The sequence below is a fragment of the Furipterus horrens genome, unplaced genomic scaffold (assembly GCF_987537825.1).
Source record: "Furipterus horrens unplaced genomic scaffold, mFurHor1.1.pri manual_scaffold_5, whole genome shotgun sequence".
NCBI lineage: Eukaryota > Metazoa > Chordata > Mammalia > Chiroptera > Furipteridae > Furipterus > Furipterus horrens.
In genome coordinates, this window is record NW_028327175.1 from 154,330,398 (window position 1) to 154,352,346 (window position 21,949).

At 34.3% G+C, this 21,949-nt stretch overlaps 1 protein-coding gene across 1 annotated transcript in view; it reads right to left on the reverse strand.

Moving 5' to 3' along the window:
• Positions 1-21,949, reverse strand: part of JMJD1C (jumonji domain containing 1C) — a 249,856-nt gene that overhangs the window by 71,717 nt on the left and 156,190 nt on the right. Inside the window, exon 3 of the mRNA XM_090278088.1 lies at positions 15,230-15,343. Coding sequence (XP_090134214.1) covers positions 15,230-15,343 — 114 coding nt within the window. The remainder of the gene's footprint in view (positions 1-15,229; positions 15,344-21,949) is intronic.

Below are 21,949 nucleotides of genomic sequence, written 5' to 3' on the forward strand. Positions count from 1 at the left end.
ACATTTTGGGCTGGCTCTGGCTCTAGGAGGCTCTCTCTCTCAGGCTCTCTCTGGCCCTCACGCCCTCACTCTCTGGCTCATGTGGGCTCCCTCCATGTGGTTTGGAGAAGGGATCTCCAGGCTGCTTTAAGAAGAGGCTCTTGCCAGGCTGCTTTGAGAAGGAGAGGAGATCCACGCAGTTTGCAAGGAGGCTGAGAATCCAGGCGGTCCTGCATTGAGAGCTGGAGGGCACCACAGCACAGAAAGGACCTCCCCAATCAGAACTGAGTGATTGGCAGCTACTGGTAAAGCTGAACTGTGCCTAGGAAGTAGGGAAAACGGTGTTTCTGACCTTTCTAAGACTGGCCAGGTCTGGGAGGGGGAGGCAGGACTTTGTGTAAATAAACAATTCTTTTTCTTTTCACCAAACTCTGGTATTCAGAGTTATGATTCTGGCGGCGGGCAATCGGGCCCCTAACTAAACAGCCCATGGGTTCTGTTTCAATCGGAGCAGCCCAGGGGTTCTGTTATAAGATGATACAATGACACCAAAATACATGGGTGTAATTTTCTCCTACAGTGTTGTTAAGCATTTAGGGGAAGGCTTTCCAACAAAATTTTATGCAATGATAAAAATGTTACATATATCTGCACTGTCCTACATATGGTTATTTCAGTATTTGAAATGTGGCTGCTAACTGAGGAAATAAAATTTAAATTGGCTTGTATTTAATTAAATTTAAATAGCCATATGTGACTAGTGACTCCCAATAAAGGGGAGTGCATCTTTAGGGTATGAAACAAAAAATAGTAGTACTTTTCAAAAATAAGAACTTTAAAGGTAGATGTGACAGGCAGACAAAGGCATACGGGAGTTAAAGTTTAACATACTATAGGAGAGGTACCTTTGCTGGGAAAAGAAACAAAAAACTAAAAAACTGGTGAGATGGTAAAGTCTGTGAATGACATCTAATTTATCTTCTCAGGTTTTACAAAACAATGATTTCCAATGGGCGTCTCTTGGAAGTAAAGTTATCATGAACTGAGATTTATCAAGCAGATCCATTTATTTTTTAACTCCTACCATACCCATACTCTTTATCACAAAAGTTATACATGGTATAAAGTTCTTTCATATATGTTATTTCATAGACAATAGCAACACTATCATGAGGCAGATATTACATATCTAATTTTATAGATGAAAAAGATTTAAAAACTAAGTGGTTATATATGTTGTCCAAAATTTGAGACAGTAAGCAGTAGAGTGGAACTCAGTATCGGAGTCAAAGTTGGCCTGTTGTTCTACTACCAGGTTCTGGTATCTTTAGTGGATGTAAACTTTTGCCTCCCCACAAAGAGCCAACATTTCATAAGATACATTTTTTTTTATGTGTATGTATGGATATGACTATCTTAAAAAAGAATATCAGTATAATTTGTCAACTTATTCTTTAAATATTGGTGCTGATTTTGGTTCTTTTCTGTTTTTAAGTTTGATTACTTTGTAAGCTATTTGGTTTTAATTACATTAGGACTAATTCAGATACTCTGAAGTCCTTGGAGTTCTGGGGCATAAAGCAGAGAGAGCTACTCAAGGTGTGCCATCATCCAAACTGAATTCATAAAAATAAGTACAGATGCTTATTTATACCTCTTTGTGGAATAAGACAGAATGGAAGAGAAATACTTTAGGAGTGATCAAAACCAATAAGAAGACAAATTAGTAGTTCGGCCCTCTTCTTTAGAGTACTGGTAGTGATTATCATTAGGTACACACTCTTGGCCAGAGTAGTGCGTTTACAGCCCTTCAAAACGCTAACAATATGCCAATCAGATGCTACCAATTGATTCAAGTTTGCCTGACATAACATATATGCAATAAATATTAAGAAAAAATTTAAGAACAGGTTTGGTTAAGCAGTGGACGGAATTGTGAGTATGTGATGGAACTTAATTCCTTGAAAACAGGAATGAATGTAGACAAAACAATATAAACCCATCCTTCTGAGGTGGTTCAAGTACGTACTAAATTTTAGAAGTTCACATACTGAGTAATGTCTTAAAGATTGTTAAGCTTGCAGATTATAGTATATATAAAGGGGGTAACAACAACAACAACAACAACAAAAAATGGAATTATCTTCCAGAGGGTGGGCCCCTGGTGGCACATGCTTCCCCTGCTAGGTGAGTGTTCTAGGAACCCATCTGTATCAGTGTACCAGCTGGTGTTGTTGTGAGAGGCTACGCTTGGCTTCAGTAAATGTTTTTTTGAGGAATCTTTCAAAGCATTTGCCCGTTTCATGATGGGTGACTTACGAATGCACTTGCCCACACCACGCTGAGTGTTCAGCAGTTTTTGATCAAAGCCGTCATAAAGTCCCCCTGGCTTCACCCTCCATATTCACCTGATCACACCCTGAGAGACTTTTTTTGTTTGTTTCCCTGGGATGAAAAAGTCCTCAAAGGGAAACGTTTTGCCGATGTGGAAGAGGTGAAACAAAAAATGGCACAAGGACTAAAAGGCATCACAATCAACAAGTTCAACAACTGTTTTGAGCAGTGGAAAAAATGTCCTTGATAGGTGTATTGCATCATATGGAGAATACTTCGAAGGTGACTGAAGTTTAAAGTTTTAAGAATAAACACAATTTTTTATAAATAAATGCTGGGTTTTGTTGGGTTCCCCCTTGTATGTGAGAAGGCCTTATGTATCTAGATTTTTTATTCATCTCTGTTATACAGAATTTTCTATTTCCAAAACTGACTATTGAATAAATGGCAGAGGGAGAAAGGGTTGTTAACTGGGAACAAGAACATGTTGTTATTTCCCAGCAAAATACCTGACTCTAAGGCAAAAAAAAAACATTTAGAAAAGCACTGGACTTTTTTTTAAAGTATCACTTATGAATTTGAGATATGTAAATATCCCTCCTTAAGTACAAATATGACAAACATGTAACCCATTTATATAAATTATATAACTTTTATTAAATAACTTGATCTAAAGATCACAGAGAATGTATGAGTGATATAAAAATTTTCATCTGGATTTAGCCTGAATTGGTAAGGGATCATAAGACAGCCAGAAGAAAACTTCACAGTATCAAGATTCAAGAGGAAAGTAGAGCTATAGTAACGTTCAGAAAAAAATAATAATACTTTGTCACATTTAGGGTACTGGCAGCAACTGGTAGGCCGCAGTCTGTTGACCTCTTCTCTCCTAAACTGACTTGACAAGACTGCTTTGAAGACTTCCATTTTCAGTCATCTTAATCTACTGTGAACTTACTCTAAATAAAAGGGCGGGGGGGGGGTACCAAAAATGTGTGGGGATGGTTTCACCGTTGACATAAGGACTGAGAAACACAGACATTTATTTAACTGTGCCAAAGCCAGAGATGCCTACCATCCTACACTGACTACAAAGCAAAGAACCAAATTTCAGTAGCACCTGTTAATTTTGTGTGTAAGTTTTGCTAGGCTATGGTATCCAGCTGTTTCACTAAACATCAGTCTAGATGTTGCTGTGAAGGTATTCTTTTAGATGTGACTAACATTTCAATCAGTAGACTGAGTAAAGCAGATTACTCTCCATAATGTGTGTGGGCTTCACTGAATCAGTTGAAGGACTCAAGAAAAAAGAATGAGGCCCAGCAAAGAGAAAGAATTCTGCCTCCAGCCAGCCTAGTGTTTATTTACACTGTTGCCAGTATTTCCAGACTGCTGCTCTGCCCTATGGATTTTACATTTGTCAGCATACAAAATTATGAGTCAATTCCTTAAAAACTGCACCCCCCCCCACACACACTTCCTTTCTCTCAACACAAAATGCTTGCAGGCACACTTATCTTAATAGTTTTGTTTCTATGAAGAATTCTAAGACAATCCCCTATTCAGAAACTGTTACTTTCCTTATATTTTTCCCATCTTCTAAACCCTTTGCCTTCTGAGAAAAAATAAAACTAAGAAAAAGAAAAAGGCAAATGATCTGAAAGAGATTCAAGTATTCTTTCTTTAAATTCTCAGTATCTAGCAAAGTGACTGGAACATTATAGTTCAACAATCATTGTATTTTTTTCCCTTGAATCTTAAAAACATACCTTCCTAAAAGGCAGGCTTGTGCCTATTAATTTACATGACAGGAGTTATACTCCAAAGACTGATCAGGTGCTTCAGAAATTTAATAGTTAAGCCAAATAGTATACTTTAATACGATTTATCTTTAGAGTTAACAATCATCTGGACAAATTATACAGCTGTAGAGAACTGAAATAAAATGGTACCCCAAGTAATTAAAACTGTGGTACAAGCGTAAGAACAGACATACTGACTAACAAAATAGAATAGAGAGCTTAGAAATAAATTCTGGAATAAATGGTCAACTGATTTTCAACAGGGGTGCCAAGGCTATTCAATTGGGAAAGGATAAATCTTTTCAATATATGGTTTTGGAAACTTGGATATCCACACAAGAAATAATTAAGTTGGACCCTTACCTTATAACCATATTAAAAATTAATTTAAAATGATTCAGAAACTTAAACATATGTAAGAACTAAAACTATAAAATGCTTAGGTGCTATTTTTCATGGCATTGAACTTGGTAATAATTTCTCAGCTATGATACCATAAGCATAGGCAACAAAAGAAAAAATAGGTTAATCATACTTCATCAAACTTAAAAATCTTTATATGTAAAAAAAGAACCCAAAACAAAAAAACCTATTATGCCCTGGCCAGGTGGTTCAGTTAGGTGAAGCGTCATCCTGTACACCAATAAGGTTACAAGTTCAATTCCTGGTCAGGGCACCTACCTAGGCTGCTGGTTTGATCGCAAACAGGGCGCATACAGAAGGAAACTGATTGCAGTTTCTCTCTCACATCAATGTTTCTGTCTGTCTCTCTCGATTTCTTCCCCTTTCTCTTTCTCTAAAACCAATAAAAACTATCCTCAGGTAAGGAAAACAAAAACTATTAAGAAACTTTAAAAAATTAAGGTTTTATTTTTTTTTAATTAGAGGAAAAACCCCAAAGAATGGGAGAAAATATTTGCAAAGCAACTATCTGATAAGAGATTGATAATACTCAAGTCAACAACAACAAAAAAAACAACAACAACAACTAAAATATGGGCAAAGAACTTCACGACCTTCAGGATGGCTATTAAGAAAATAAAAAGCAACAAGTATTCTTAGATATTGAGAAATTGGAACTCCTGTAAGTGAGAATGTAAAATGGTACAGACACTGTTGAAAAGAGTTTGGTTCTCCCTCAAAACGTAAAACATAAATTTCCAAATGCTACTGGCAATTCCATTCTCAGATGTCTATACCCTTAAGAATTGAAAGGCAAGACTCAAAACATGTATTTTTGTAACAATGTTCATATAGCAGCCTTATTCACAACAGCCAAGAGGTAGAAACAACCCAAATGCACATCAATAGATGAATAAACAAAATATAGAATATACATAAAGCAGAATATTATTCAGCCATAAAAGAAAATTCTGACATGCTATATACATGGGTGAAACTTAAAAGACATTAAAGTGTAATAAGCCAGTCAAAAACAAAACAAGTACTGTATAATTAATTCTATTTATGTGCAGTATCTAGAACAGGCAAATAAAGTATAGACCAAGAAAGCAGACCAGATATTAATTACCAAGGTCCGGGGAGATGAGGGTATTGAGAAATGCGTAGTTAGTGTTTAATGAACACAGAGTTTCTGTTGGGGATAATGAAGAAAGTGTTAACGGTTGTACATTGTGAATGTACTTAAAGTCACTAAATTGTTACTTAAATGGTTAAAGTTTCATGGTTTGCTTCTTTCCAACAGATGTCCTTTATTCACTATTCCATGAGGACAATGAGGTTGAGGTCACTCAGGTAGCTAGCCCAACTAAAAAAGGCTCCTTCTCATCACCATTCCACCTTCGCTGGAAAGGTATAGTTAGGGTTTCCGCAAGGGGATCATCCAATTCCCATTCTGCTTATTCATTTGATTTCATATACTTAATCAGTCCTGCAGTCCTAGTGGCTTAACTAATTTATATTCATTTGGAGACAAGTTAATACAGATATTCCCCCTTCTGTATCTCTCCGACACCCAGGGTGGATTCTTTATGCCTCCCTGGTGATTGCTACTTAACTACATCTTGCCTAGTTATATTTCTAATTTTGTATCTGTGTTTGAAGGCAGAGTATTTGTCTTCCTGAATATAAAACAGGAGGCCCTCAAATATCTGAATAAATAGCCCCCAATCCTTATCATTTATTGACAAAGGCCTAACACTGTTTGCCTTTAGTCTGAAGCCTAGGAAGACTTGGATTTCAGAGACAATCCTTTAGACAAGAGGTTGAAAGGGCTTCATTTTAAAGTAATTATTTTTCAATTTTAACTTTAAGCAAATCTAGGACTTCAAGATACCTGAATGCACAACAGAAAAACTAGGCAGCTGAGAAAATACAGAGTGCAAAACATTTTCATCTGTTTGAATTCTCTAAGGAACAAATAAATGAGTTTGAAAATGAAAGTTCTGAAGTATAATTTGATGCCAGTGTTTGAAAGTCCAGGGTAATTGTGCAGGCAACACAATTAAGGGAAAAATTAATTGTATATTTAGGAAAGGTATCAACTCTGAGAAAAATAAAATGCCAAACAAAAGAATGATGTGCAAATAAGACACTTCCCATTTGATGGCTCCCAAAGGCAGGTTGGTATAGTAGAAATATCTTGGATTCTAAAGTTTTTGGTTCAAGTTCTGTTTGGGTTACCACCAGCTGTGTGAACTTAGATGCCAACTTCCCTAAATCTTACTTTCTTTGTCCATAAAAATTGCTGTCATATATTCTCTCTCTACCTTATATTTCTTACTTCTCCTTTCAAAGCCTTCCATTCCCCTATACTCTATCTCTGCTTTCACTAAGAAACACAAATATTAGATCTAAAAGATCTTGTAAGGTGGAAGGAAGAGGGAGATGGGAGAATCCAAACTGATACACAAAAGTCACATGGAAACTAGTATGATGAGAAACAAAACTTATGAGTAAGCAGAAGAAACCTTTCTGCAGAAAGGAGATTGAGGAAGGGGGTAAGAAGGGATAGAATACGTGACCTGAGTTCCTTACTTTGTAGTGCCTAATTCCATTTCGAGTAAGGGTCAGCTGTACTTTCCTGCTATGGATGGCCGATGTCCATGATATTGCCTGTTAAATCTTTATAATATCCACACCCTTTAAAAATTTAATCTGATTTAAGTGGGTTTCTATTTCTGCAACCTATTCATTTATAAATTACACGTCTCGAAAACTTGTGTTGATTAAATAAATTAATACAGCTTGAAAGCATTACACAAAACTAAGATAATAATACAATCTGTTTTCCTCATAAGGCTAACAAAAAAAATTAACTGATATAATGCACATGAAAATATTTTGGAAATTGTTTAACTTTATAAATGTAAACAAACTAAGATGAGATTTTGACTACTATGATGATGCTTACGTAAGAATTTGCAATTGGAAAAAAGGAATAAATAAAAATTATGAACTCATTTTGACTGAGAGAAACCAGAAAATCTTTTTCAATGGTAACTAGCTATGGCTTAGAATATTTGAAATCTGATGTCTACAACATAATTTCACATACTTTAAATTCGTAACAGCAGGTACAAAAAATTAAAAAGAGACTGGCAGATTTTTCAGCATATGATCACGACAGATTTGGTACCAGGAGAGAACTATTGCAGACTGTGACTTATGAATGTTTTTAATCTGAATATTGCAGAGCAGCTCATACTGGGGCCAAATTTCAGTCAAAATAACATGTTCCTGGACTCCATGGATACATTTTCAACACACAAGTTTTGCAACCAATTTTTACAAATGAAGAACTCCCTTTTTAATGGCAGCAGATATGCATTTGGGGTAAATCAACATAACTGGATTTATGGGACCTAAATATATATGTTTCATAACTACCTTTGAAATTATGGCTATATAAAATCAGGCAGGTGGGAGATAAAAGGAATACTTAAACAGAGTACACAGCAAAATTTACTGAATATTAAAACGTGATGTAGCAACTTTAAATTTTTTAAAAGCCTACTTAAATAAGGAAGTACAATGACTGTTTTAGTTACTGGTTCCCCTTTTCTAATAGTCCATTCTACTTTTTAGGCTTCAGTTTGGTTCCACTATTGCAAAGCTGTCATTTTTGAGTGGAGATGGAATAAAGCCAAGTACCACACAATAGTAGCTTCCTGCTCTGGCCTCATCTTCTAGACCACCCTCAGGCCAACGCCTCCCCGCAGATGCTGAACCTACCAAGCCAATAATCCACCAGCAGTCAGTTCACAGTTATGTCCATGAGCCTCTATTTTTTTTTTAACTCTTGGCACAGTATATATCATTCTTCAACCTCACATTTCTCATTTTTAATGATTTTATGGTAATAAGGCCCCTCTAGGTTTCAGTCAAATGCTAATATGAAGGCAAAGTAAAATAAAGGGAGATGCATATAAAAACTTAGGGATTAACTGAGAATGTGCTCAACTTCTGTCAAAATACAATTCAGAAACAGATATACAAAAGTACAGAATGGAAAGCTCTCATTAAGTACTATTAATCCAAACAATCCTGTTATTATAATTTTGCATAATTATGGTTTGCATCGGCACTGCCTAACTCAATAGTCCTCTAGATAAACCTAGATTTAGGTTTGATGTGTCTTATCCCTGGGACTAAAACAGTCAAGAATTTAACCTGATTAAATTAACATTGCTCAGAAATGATTGTTTTCTCCACCTTGAGCAAGTTCACAGAATTATGGTCCAAAATGTTCTGAGATCCTCTGAAAGGTGCTTCAAAGGTCATTTAGTTCTATTCTCATTCAACGCTTCAAGGACTTCCAAACTGTTAGCACTCATCCAACATGGCCTTATTAGTCCAAAGCCAAACCAACAAAACAAACAAACAAACAAACAACCCACCACCAAAAACAATTCTGTAACCTGCTTGAATATCATTTATACTTTTTGAAATAAAAATAACTACCAGCAGCAAATGGAGCTTATGCTTCTCCCTTGGGGGGAAAAAAAGGTGTTTTGTGGAAGGTAACACATTAGGGTTCTGCACCTTTTTATTATCATTTTCTTCAAATAATAGTTTTAAGAAGTCACCATGGAATCTTATCTAAATACACTTCTTAAAAGGGGGACAAAGAAGAAGGAACACTACTATGAAGACATGTTCTGTTTTACATTGACCATACTTTGTACTGACAGCGATGAAGTTTATTTAGCACCAACTGCAGAAAGAACAGCAAGAGTTCCGGAAAAAAACAAACAAGATTGTTAAAAGCAGGAGGCCCAGTGGTGGCAGAGTAGTGTTCAACAGTTGCGGCGTACAGTACAAAGAGTTTAATAAGCTCTTTAATATATCATTTTATTTACTCTTCATACAACTCTGAGGTAGATAGTATGGTTTACCTTATAGATGAGGAAACAGTTTCTTAGAGTGCTTTAGGCTTTCCCAATGTCACAAACTAACAAAAAAAGCTAGAATTTTAAACCATGTCTGCATGAATTGACTTCAAAATTCATGCTCTTAAATTGTGCTACACTGATGATTCTCTAGGATAAAAGACTCTAGTAAAGACCCAATCAGTTAGCTGCTTCTGATATATTTCAAAACAGATGCCACTTATGGAGAAAATTTTGTTACTCGCTTGCTTAAAACTTCCAATGATTCATATGGCCTACAAGATAAAAGCCATTTAGTAACTGTACTTAGCAATCATTTACCTTTTTTTTCTGACCCCAGAATACTTATTTATTTAGGATGATGTCTATTATTCAAAATCAAACTCTCTTCTCTAGCTAGGCCGATATTCTACCTTGCCCTAAAATCAACCTCCTCTTATCACTGATCATGTTGTCCTTTCTGTCAAATGTCTGCCTTAGCTTCCCTTCCTTTGACTTCCATCTCCATTCAAATTTTACCTCCTTCATCAGACTTCTTTAACCATTTCAGTCTTTAGCAACTTCTTTTTTTGTATTCTTGGAGTTTTTACTATGTATTTTGACCACTTAAATCAAAATATTCAAGAAAATTGTTTTTATACAAGTTCTTATCATGAATTACAATATACATTCTTTGGGAAAAAAAAAAAAACAACCAAAAAGACTTATCAACTTAAAAACCATGAAGCAACTAGCAGGATGTTGTGAATGGGAAAACCACAGAATTTAAATAACTGCAAATGAATAAAGTCAGTTGGGATGTTTCCAAGGCCTGACAAAGGGATGTAGGGCCTAAGCATGAAATTTCCATTTAAAGATTTCTTTTGGGGGGCGGGGCGGGGGGGGGAATCAAGTGAGTCAACAGTGGAACACCAAGAACTCTAGCTCCTTCTTCTCTCCTCTGGGTCTGTTTCTCTTATCACAACTGCAATGCAGGTCCTCTCATTCATGGCCATATGGGAGTGTGGGCACGTTCCATTCCCATATCCTCATAGGAGATGTGCTTCCAGTGTTTCTTACAAATTCCTACCATACATCTCTCCTAATATCAAGTTTAACCATCATTGAAAAAAAAAAAAAAAGAAAGAAAACCTAATTTTTATCTTTAAAAAAATAGCAACAATTTGCTGGGCAGTTTCTGGAAGTCTATTTTATTCTTTTAGTAAAGTTAATGGAGGAGTAGTAATTTGATACCAGAAAGAAAGGAAAACAAATCAGAGGAATTCTGGGACAGAAACATTTACATAACTACATTAATAAATCCTGGACCAGGTCAAATTTCCATTTCCTCTATAGGAATGCTATAGTTTTATAATGCTCTAAAGTGACATATTTGTTACTACAAACTGAAGTGACAGTAAAGAAAAAGTATTTTTTCTACCCACCAAAACAATACTAACATGAAGTTCTGTTTGTTTCCGTCTGTAAACTATTAGCAGTATCATCTTAGTACCCCAGGGAATAAATGTGCTTTTAAGACAAATTACTAGCAACAAGATTTTTAAACTTGTCAGTGGCTCACCTATGTCAGATATTTAATTTAGTTCACAATACAACATCTGGCTAGTAATAAACAACCAGTTAATTGTTTACCTTGGCTGATTGAGGGCTAAATTTCATCTCATATTATCTCATCTTGGTTGTGAAACAATTCCAGACTCCATAGGACAGTAACAAAAATTCAGAAGGAAAAAATACATTATCTCTGAAGGACTACAGAATGAAGAGATATACAGATCTGATACAGTCCACACACATGCATTAACTAAATAATGTAAGGCGATAAGAAAACACTAAGGGTTGCTCCACCCATTCTTTTTCCTTCAACCAGCAATTTACAGCACACTACTATATCTATGTTTAGTAAAGTAGTTCAATGTCTATATTCTATAATGGTAGACTCTGTAGTATTAATAGTCTTATTTCTAAACTTTATCAGCTTATTACAATTCAGAACTTCAGACAGGATCATTCCTTCAGATCCAGGATGATTCTACTTTATTCTAGTGAAAAACTACAATGAATTTTTAAACTATAATAAGATAAAGTATAATTTTAAACAGGCACATTCTGCTTCAAATCTCTAATGGTTTTAAACTAATGCCCTTTGTACTATGCCTCCATTATTCTGAAAAGCAAAGAGGCCCTGACCAGTGTAGCTCAGTTGGCTGGACATTCTCCTGCAAAGCGAAAGGTCACAAGTTTGATTCCTGGTTAGTGCACATGGTTGGGTCCCTGGTTGGGACAGTTACAAAAGTCAACCAATCAATGTTCTCTCACACTCAACATTTCTCTTCCTCTCTCCCTTCCCCTCTTTCTAAGAAATAAATTAATTAAATATTTTAAAAGCAAAGAGGATTGTAATCCCTGGGAAATACTGGACTAATAAAGCAGATTAACCCAAATGAACTGATATTAGTCGTACAATTTCTGTATCTTCTATGAAGCAACCAACCTGAATACTGTAGGTGTGCACGGCCAGAAGCCAAAATCCAGGATAAGATTATTTCAAAATCATGCTAAAAGTTCATTATGAACTGTTTCTTATATGAATTTGATCAAAATGGAAACATTTTTAAAATTTTCTGTAATTACCCTCCAAAGTACAGCAACAATACTGAAGAAACCGTAATAAATCAAATGACAAAAAACAAGCCCAGAACTATAAAAGGCATCTTTAAGAATCAATTATATGGTTTTCTTCTTTTTTCCCAGCTAGATAAAGTAGAATCTGTGGAGTTCTCTCCTACTTCTGCTCTTTTCCCTTACCGCTTTACTTCAAAGAAAGTTAACTGCAGCCAGACAAGATCAGGAAATCTAAAAGGCGGAAGCAGAAACTCATTTGTGTGCATAAGGAATTAAAAAATAGAACTACTGGTATGCTGCTTCAGTTGCTAATATGCATAGATTGTATTTTCTTTAAGATGTTGGTTTGATTTTTCTGTTTATTCAACTTTCTTTTCAAACTATGGAAAACTACAATCTATGGCTGCATCACAAATCCAACTACATGTCACCTAAAAGACTGACTAAATCAACTAACTTAATACATGCCATCTGATATTCAATGCATTGAAATCATTCAGAGAGATAAGTGTAGGACTCAAACCAGTGACCTAAAAGTGAAAATATCTTTACTAAATCTGTGTCATCTATTTCCTAATCACTACTTTATAGTATGTTATCATTCTGATATATTAAAAAACAGGGCTGTGCAACTATAAAGAAACTAAAGGGAGCTTACTTCTACAGAATAAAATGCTGAGAACTCAAGCAGGAAGATGGATAGATGGAAATTCCCACTACAAACACATTTAATTAGATTCACAGCAAAGCATCATTTGTGGGAATTTTAAAAGCAATACTTATGTGAGAGCTCATCACTGTATACACAAAGGCCATTTCCAAAGAGGATTTTTCCTCATCACACTTAGTAAATCTATGTATAACAGACAATTAACATTCAGATTCAGAAGAAATTGCCTCTTGAAATTTAAAGTAGAAAAATAGGAGACCGTTTATAAAACTTGTTCAATTTTCTCCAAACCCTTCTGATTTACATGGGATTACCCTCAGGTTGAGATATGTTGAGACACTATTTACCAAATCTATGCTCGTTAACAGCTGCCATGTTTTAAGATGCCAAGGACTACTGTTTGGACAACTGGTTAGAGAAAAGCATTCTGGAATAAAGCCATTTTAATAATATTAACTCTAAAATTGGTTCCTTTACCTAGAATGTGTCTAATATGTTAACAAATCCATTTAACTAAATATTTTTTAAAAACTAGACTGAGTCATCTTAGGTCTCTGGAGTAAATTTTCATTCAAAACGTTATAGCCGGAGTCTATTATATACATAATTCTTAATCTGATTAAAGATACTAAATATAAAATTAAAGCACACATAAAAAAGCTCTATTGTAAACTATCTATTACTTTAAAACTATAAGAAATTATAAAGATCTGCTGGATCCTAAATCAAATGTTCTTAGTCTTTCCAATTCCTAAGAACTACAAAGTTACATAATTCCTGAAACACAAATGGTTAAAATGTCAAGAGAATCACTTTACCTGTAGAAGATATAGCATCCCTTTAGGTCATAGGTCAGCTTACCTATACTAGCAGAGCAACAGTATAAGTAGCTTACTAACAAAGACAATCATAAAATTCACCAAAACAAATAAGACTAGCTCTTGTGCGCCTTTATGTTTAATAAAATGATAAAAATTATCAGAATCTAAAACAGTTTAAAAATGTTAAAAACCCCACAAACCTATGAAATGTTAGTATTCCTTCAATCATTACAATTTTTAATTAAGATGTTGTAGATATTAAACCACCTAGCAAAAAGGTTTCTTTTTATTTTCTAAAGTAATTTCTACATAATGATTTCACTTCTCTAAATCACATCCAAGGTGAAACTTCCAAAGCGCTTGCTAATCAGCAGTCAGAGACTTTACCTGGACTCACTTAGTCTAATTCCCACTAAAAGAAATAAATCATAGTTAAGGTATATAGAAAGCTAAACAGCATTTACAATTGAAAACAAAACAAAATAAAACCCAAGGAAAAAGCTGTAACACCTCCACTATTAAACTGGGACTTGCTACAATTTTTGGCGACACACAAAGACCAAAAGCTAACAGGACAAAAATGAAGCCATTTAACAAAATAAGAAAAATAATGTGAAAAGACCAAAGCACATGTACGCAGACCTTAAAATAGGAAGTAACATTTAAATGAGAAAACTCTCTCATTTTAATAGATCTAATAGAAGAGGCAAGTAACTAATTTCTTATTATAACTGTCATCCAACAAATTACTGCTCATTAATTCCAGCGCATGTTCTTCCCATAGAAATGATGCCTTTGTATTTTATTATTGAAAAACAGTAACTATTCTGAAATAAAATAGGAATACTGACTTTCAACTCCATTTAAGAAAAAGTAAAATTAGTTCACTTATTCTTTCCTTCAATGCAATTACTATATTATTTAAACATATTAAAAACCCAATAAAATATACAGATTTAATTTATTTTAAAATCCAAATATACAAAAACAAATTTCTGTGCAATTTTTACTTCAACGCTTAAAAAATTAACTGATAGAACTTCACTACATAATTTAAAAAACATTTGGCTTACAACTTTCAATGCATTTCTTCAAATGATCTAAATCTAAAAGCCTTCTAAAAAATGTTTTTCCAATTAAATGTATTTCTATTTTAATTGCAACAACTAGGAACTGAAAGTTAGAAAATGAACTGTTCAATTAATGACAATCTAAATGAATACGCCCAGCTAAAAAGAAAATGAACTACTGATATGTATGCATGTAGTAAACACCAACCTCATTTAATTACATTGATTCACCTAATTCTTAACCTTTAGAGCTGGAGACAAAAATAATTTATACTAATACCTAACCAGTTACGGTATTTTCTAACAATGAATATTATTTACATGGCAGGGACTTTATTTGTGCTCATTTGTGCATTACCATTGACAAAATGCTGCATGGCTCATAGTAAGTTCTCAGTATATATATACTGGTTGAATAAATGAATCATTAACCCTGTAATCAAAATTTATTCAATGCACTGCACTGGGTACGCTGCACATCTCCATGTTAGCTGGAATTGAGTATTTAAAGGAATATATGAATATCAATGAAGATTAATGAAGAGTTAATTTTTAAAAGGAACCTAAAATTTCTTACCTGGTAGGGCTGAAAGGCACTATCTTCAGTTAAAAAATCCAGTTGTTTATCTACAAGGAATTCTACCGCAGTGATTGAACTGGGTATACTTTTTTCAACCAGGGGTTTGAAAATCTGGTAAGAGAAAAAAATTTCTAATGGTTACTTTCTGGGTTTTACCCTAAAAACATGAAGGGTATATATAAAAACAATGTATTACTGTCATTATTATAATGGCTTTAGGGTACCAATTAATATTAGTTTTCACATTATAACCCAGGGTAATGTGCCTTTATCTGTACAATAGAGTTTGAATTTATTAAAAAGGAATAAAGCAGATTTATAAAACAGGATGAAAAATCGTAATATATTAAACTCCAGTTTATTTAAGGGATATAATTAAATATACACGTGTATAAAAATGTCTGCTAAGATTAAAAAAGGAGAAGTTGCTTCTGAAAAAGTAGACTAGATATAACATATTTACCCCAACTCTTTAAAATATTTTTAAGTAAGAGAGTAGTTAAAATTTACATGTGTCATTTTTTTCTTGGCTCACTCATATCAAGGATTTTCAATGATCAGGATACATCTGGTCTTCTAACTCCGCCCAGTGTACTACCCACCCCCGCCCCTGTCCTTACCCAAAGCACAAATAAAAATCCAGCAGCTTCAGTAAGAGCCGCATGGGGGAGGGGAGCAGGAAAAGAAGAGGGATGTAAGTAGTATTACACAAAACCCATCTTTCAGTCAAGTCTTTACAGATTTCCACTACTTAAAAAAGGGGGAATGAGGGAAGGGGCAGAATCCATATTTATTTGATTATTTTAAAGACTCATCGTTTACATAAAGGATTTCACCCACACCTTGAGGTGGGGGAGGGAGTGAGGGAGGCAGGAGACGAAGAGGAAGGAAATAAAGGTATTATGCATGCATTTTGTTAAATGACTATCACCCTCACTTTCGAAGTGGAAGCAGCCTGTATAGAAACCAAGTGTTTTATATTCCTAATACTGTCCTGAAACTTAAAAATTAAAACAAAATTCCACCATCTTACAAACAGTTCTTTTACTATAAAAAGAATCTAAGTTTGGAAAATGGAATTAACAACCCAGTTTTCAAATTACTTGTATGAAATGGAGAAATCTTTCTTGCTACAAGTTAACTTACTCCACCAAAGCACAGACAGTAAAAATCCCCAGGAGATCCAAAAGCCATAGTCTTTCCCCCTTGTCTTATTATGTCTTAAATCTAACATCTTGCTAATCTCAATATACACTCTGAGGAAAAACTTTTCAAGACCCTTAGAGTGGCTTTTAAGGGGTTAATTTCTATATTTATGAAATTCCTTTAAAAAGCTTTCAATTCATTGAGGAGCCTAGCAAATATGTATGCTAAAACCAAGAGAATATACATTTAAAAGTATGCCTTATTTCTACACTATCCATACAACTTATAAAATAAGCAATAACCTCTTACTTAATTCAAACATGAGGTAATTCTTAAATTCCCACTTAAATGTTCAGTATTTATGAAAAAAAAATTGAATAGAATCACATTAAGACCCTCCTTCTCTTGTCCTAGGGCTAACCTTTTAAGTCACTGTACTACATGTGCATCAGAAGTATTTTTATTTAGGTTAGAAATTACATTTTCAAAACAGGCATCCCCCACCATTATTTAGTTACTACTGTTGCCATTTAACATTTCCATTTATCAAAACTAAATCCCTAAAATTACCATTTCATAAAGTCCTATTCATAATTTTTCCTAAGGGTGTCTCCAAGTTTTTAGGTTACCCAAGAGCCCTCATTTTATTTAGACTCTAAAATGTCTACCAGTATGTGACTGATTGACTTGAAATATGTAACATTTTCATATATATAATCTTTGTTTAGTTTCTAGTCAACTAGAAAACAATAGAACCATCTGCAGAACTTCTAATCTTTGAACTTTATTAAATGCTCTATTTCTTTCCAAATAGTACTGTGTCAGGTCAACTCATGAAGGTTAGCAAAAGTCCACAAAAGGTATTATCTAAATGACTAAAAGACACAATTCAATTAAGAAGCATTGGGGGGAAAAAGTATTCTTTTGAGTGCCTCCTTCTTATGCAAGTAATACAGGTGTTCGTGTTTTTCATTTCCTATGAGACCCAGTCATTTTATAATATGAAAACATTGTGAAGAGAATATCTCAACTCCGCTTTTTAACATTAGGTCAAGAGCTTGAAGGGTCAATTTCAACAGGCTAACTTATAATTTAAATCACTGAGTTACAGAAAATATTTAGTTTCTAGGCCAAAATTAAAACAAATTTCTCATAATAAGGCAGAATTTAGCTACCAGAAATGTTAAAAAAAAAAACTATTTTATAATGTTCTATTACCGATACATGAATGTTTAACAATCATGTACACATGGAGGTCAAAAGTATGCCAGGCTTCTTAAATAGAAAATAAGGCCACGACTTGCAAATTTTAAATATGCAATTATATTTAAACTACAAATATGTTCCTACCAAGGTCGTTATTTTTATAATACTTGTTATAGAAACATTTCAGTATAGATTAAACGAGAAACCCTGAAATTGTGTGACTGGTTCCTACTTTATGGAAAAATTACAATTTTTCAAATGTTTATATAAAAGTGAATGAATTCTCCAGCTTTTATGAATCTGTACTGAGTATTTCATCGGTATAGGCGACTGGAATGTAAAGAAACTAGAACTGGTGCATAACTAAGTAATTAAAGACAGGAAAGATGTATCATTCTATGAGGAACCTCCATAGCCCAAGGGGAAGCAATGAGTTACCATCTGAAGGAAGTCACAGTAGGATGACCCTAATTAAAAAAAAAAAAGAAAAGAAAAATCCCTGTTATTTCCAATTGATAAAAACCTTGGAAAATCCAAATTAAAATTATTAATTTAAAATTGACTACTCGTGGTTGAAACGATACTTTTTCATTTTATCACTAAATTAAGAGTTCTTTTAAGGTCCTCTGTCGGTGTTAACCATATTTTAAAAATAATCTACAGCCAAAATAAATAACTAAATTGAGAGCCTGCGTTGCTAGTAGGGCCTACCACGCTATAGGAAGAATGCTTAAGAACAACTGTATCCTGTTTGGGGCTCCATGCTACACCACATTCCATTAACATGAGGAAGAGGCAAACAGATGAGCCCTCCTCGAAAAAACATTTTTAAAATAAATCAGCTACAGCTCTCCAACATAACTCAGCTGCTCAAACAAACCATGTCAAAGCTCACCATTTAACACTGAACTGGAAAATCATGGAGTTTATGTCTGCAGTCTGAGTTTCTAACTATCTCCGGTTAACATTTAACAATTTCTTTTCCAAGTAAAAAACGTGAGCTCATTAACTACAAAAATCTGGCATAAATCTCACTAAAGGAAAATACTGAAGCAGAAAACAATCTAAGCAACATTTTAGAAGTAAAAAAAAAAAAAAGCGGAACTGGAGTGAGTTGAAAGAACAAAGTCCAAATTCCCACCCAAGCAGGTCTATTGAAAAACACGATACTGTTAGCAAACAAGTTGGGGGTGGGGATGGGAATACACCACACACACACACATTCACACAAACACACACACACACACACAAAAGAAACTCAGAAAACACCCCTCACTTAAAACATTATATTCTAAAAACCATAATCGGAAATATCTTTTTGTAAACAAACTCTAGTTCTTAAAATCTTTTTACAGTGTTATGAAATTACCCACACAATAAACCTCTTTCTAAAGAAATGAAATAGTTGAAAATTCTTAAAGCTAAGAACACTAAGGCTAGATCTATAAAAGGCAATGACCTTAATTCCTAAAACTGAGAAGCAAAACCAAATGTAAATTAAGACAAAAGAAAAGGGAAGCAGAAAAATACAAACCGTACTTTGTTCTTGAGAATTTTAAAGTATCTTTAAATCTCAGAAATCCACGACCCAGCTTTAAAGGTCAAGAAGTATAGCTGACATTTCCATTTTGTTCTTGAGGAGTATTTTTAATCTATCCTAAATACTATTTAAGTCTTCGAAAATCACAGGCAAACGGCTCTCAAACCGAGCATTCTGAGATCACTTGCAGAGCGCCGTCATTGTATAGGAAGAAAAGCCAACACCACAACACGAAGCAGAGGCTGTAACCTCACAAGTTTCCGACGAGCAAATGACGATTTTCTGTCTGCTCTGGCTCAACCCCGGCGGTGATGAGGATTACAACTCGCTCTTTGTCATCAGCAGTGTGGAGTTAACGACTAAGAAATCCTGCGGCTGAAGCACTACTGCATCCTCCGATCTGGGTCAGGATAATTTCTCCTGAGGTCGCTTACATAACCAGTAAGATACTCCAAATAGAGAGAACAGCCATCCATCAGCTAGAGAAAGCCTTTCCCACTGTACTCTGCGTGGAAACAAACTGCAGTAGCTTCCAACAGTGCAGACACCCAGATGAGAATGACTACTTGGCTTAGGGCACACTGAGAGAAGGGAAGAGGCGGTGCTCTGTAAACTGTAACTAATCCCCGTCACAGGTGCTGATGGAGTCACTTCCAGCACGAGTCACATTACTGGTGATTACTCATTTGGCTGCGGCCATAGAGACTGGCTCATAATTTTAACAACAGACAAAGACAGACTAGTGGCTAGACTGAAAGCTCAAGTTTACTGTCTCCTTAATAAAGCAAATGCAAATACAAAGTTTTTGCTTTCCGGATTTAATTAACAAGGTGAGAAAGTGCAGAAAAACAAGTACTACATAAATATCTCTCAAGCTGGCAAAAATGAAGCATAACTTTAAATCTTCAAAAATACTTTCAGTGTTTTCAAGTAAAGAATTTATTTTTGGTATAATCATTTCTCCTAAAAATATACTGATATAAACAACCTCAGGTGGGAAAAAACATTTTGGGGAGCAACAGACTAAGTGAAATCAAGTGATATAACCAACAATTTCAGAGACACTTTACTCAAAAGAAAAACAAACTGATAATATTAACTTCGGCAGATTTTTAAAAAATCCTGAAAGATTTTCATTCCTTATAAAAACAATTTAATATAACAGTTATTAAAATCTACAATTTGAAACCATAATTTATATATGTTTCCTGATGTGTCATCTAATATGTGCTCTTAATGTCTTTCTAAACTGGAGTTATATTGCCCAATGTGGTAGCCACTAGCCACACATGGCTACTGAGCACTGGAAATGTGATTAATCTGAATAGAGAGGCTTGCTGTATGTGTAATACATATGCTAACTATGAAAAAAGAATGTCAGATACCTGTAAGTGCAAGAAAACACTCATTCACTTTTTAATGATGTGTAAGAATGGTCTTATATTATAAATTTGACCCAATGTAGGTATCTCAATTTCAATAAATCTAAAAATTCACATTTTTATATACCACATAGTAACCAATTTATCAAGTCATGTTAAGAGAAAAACTTCCTGCTATCAGCCCCTATCAATTTCATTTTAAAGAAAAACATAATCAGGTTAACTACTGAAAAGAAGGTATTTTCAATTTAGTATACTTGTACACTGGACTTGGGCTTATAAAAATCTAGATCAAATCCTTTCTGTGTTAGATAAATGAAAGATAAGGGTAATGATTATTCTAACAATGTTAGTAATACATAGCTCTAGAACTTTGATGGTGCTAAGATACAGAATTTTAAAACAAAGTATTTTTTAAAATAATGAGTCAAGTAAATATTAAATCATACACAACCACCAAAGATGTCATTCATAATTAAATCACTTAAGATGTGACTATAACATATATATAAAAGAATTTGCTCGTCATATAAATTACCAAAACAACAATAACAACAGGATAAATATGGCAATCTTATTCTGAGCCCCAAACAACAGAAAAACATAAAATGTTTGCTACAGGTCATAATGTTATAAACTATCAAATTTTAAACACATCATACATTATTTCTATCATTTATTGTATATGAGAGTTTAAGGTTTCATGGGATTCATCTTACAATCTCACATAAATAAGATGCTTCTCCACTACTATAAAGAAATAATATAGTCAATTTTTAACAGAAATGAGGGTGCAGGGAGGTGCAACTACTTGAAAATCACAAATATTTTAATATTTAGGTTGAATTTGACATATACTTATAAATATATAAATATGACTTGGTCCTTGTACTCTGGTAAATTTCTAACACAAACAAAAATACTGAACTAATAATATGAAGAACCCCCTTTGTAGTAAGCATTAGGTTGCTCAGCTTTTACATCAAGTCTCATAATTATCTACCATTCTTACAATTTATTAGCTGTAATAGATAACCACCTTTCAAATAAAAAGCACCACTTTGAGGAGAACAGCATTTCAGTCCTTCAAATTAGTTGTCCTTATGGCTTACAGGTACCTTCCTTAATGGATTAAGGAAGAATGTTGAAGAGTTATTTTCTTTTTTTTTCCTTTTTTATTCTTCAGTTGGGGGGAGGAGGAACAGAAGGTCTTTTCTGGCAGCTAAACCAGGCTAGAGGAAGAGGAAACTACTCCAGTTACTGCCCAGAAATACACATCTCTGACTTCCTTCCTTTTTAGCTGGTTTCTAGGTTACAAGCTGAATAAATCAACAGAGGTGAGAAAGTAAACAGAGGCTAAAAGGAAGGCAACATGGTATAACTATCTGAAAAGAATCTGTTTCTTCCAATAATGTAAGAACCTTATAAGTGCAATTAAGAGTT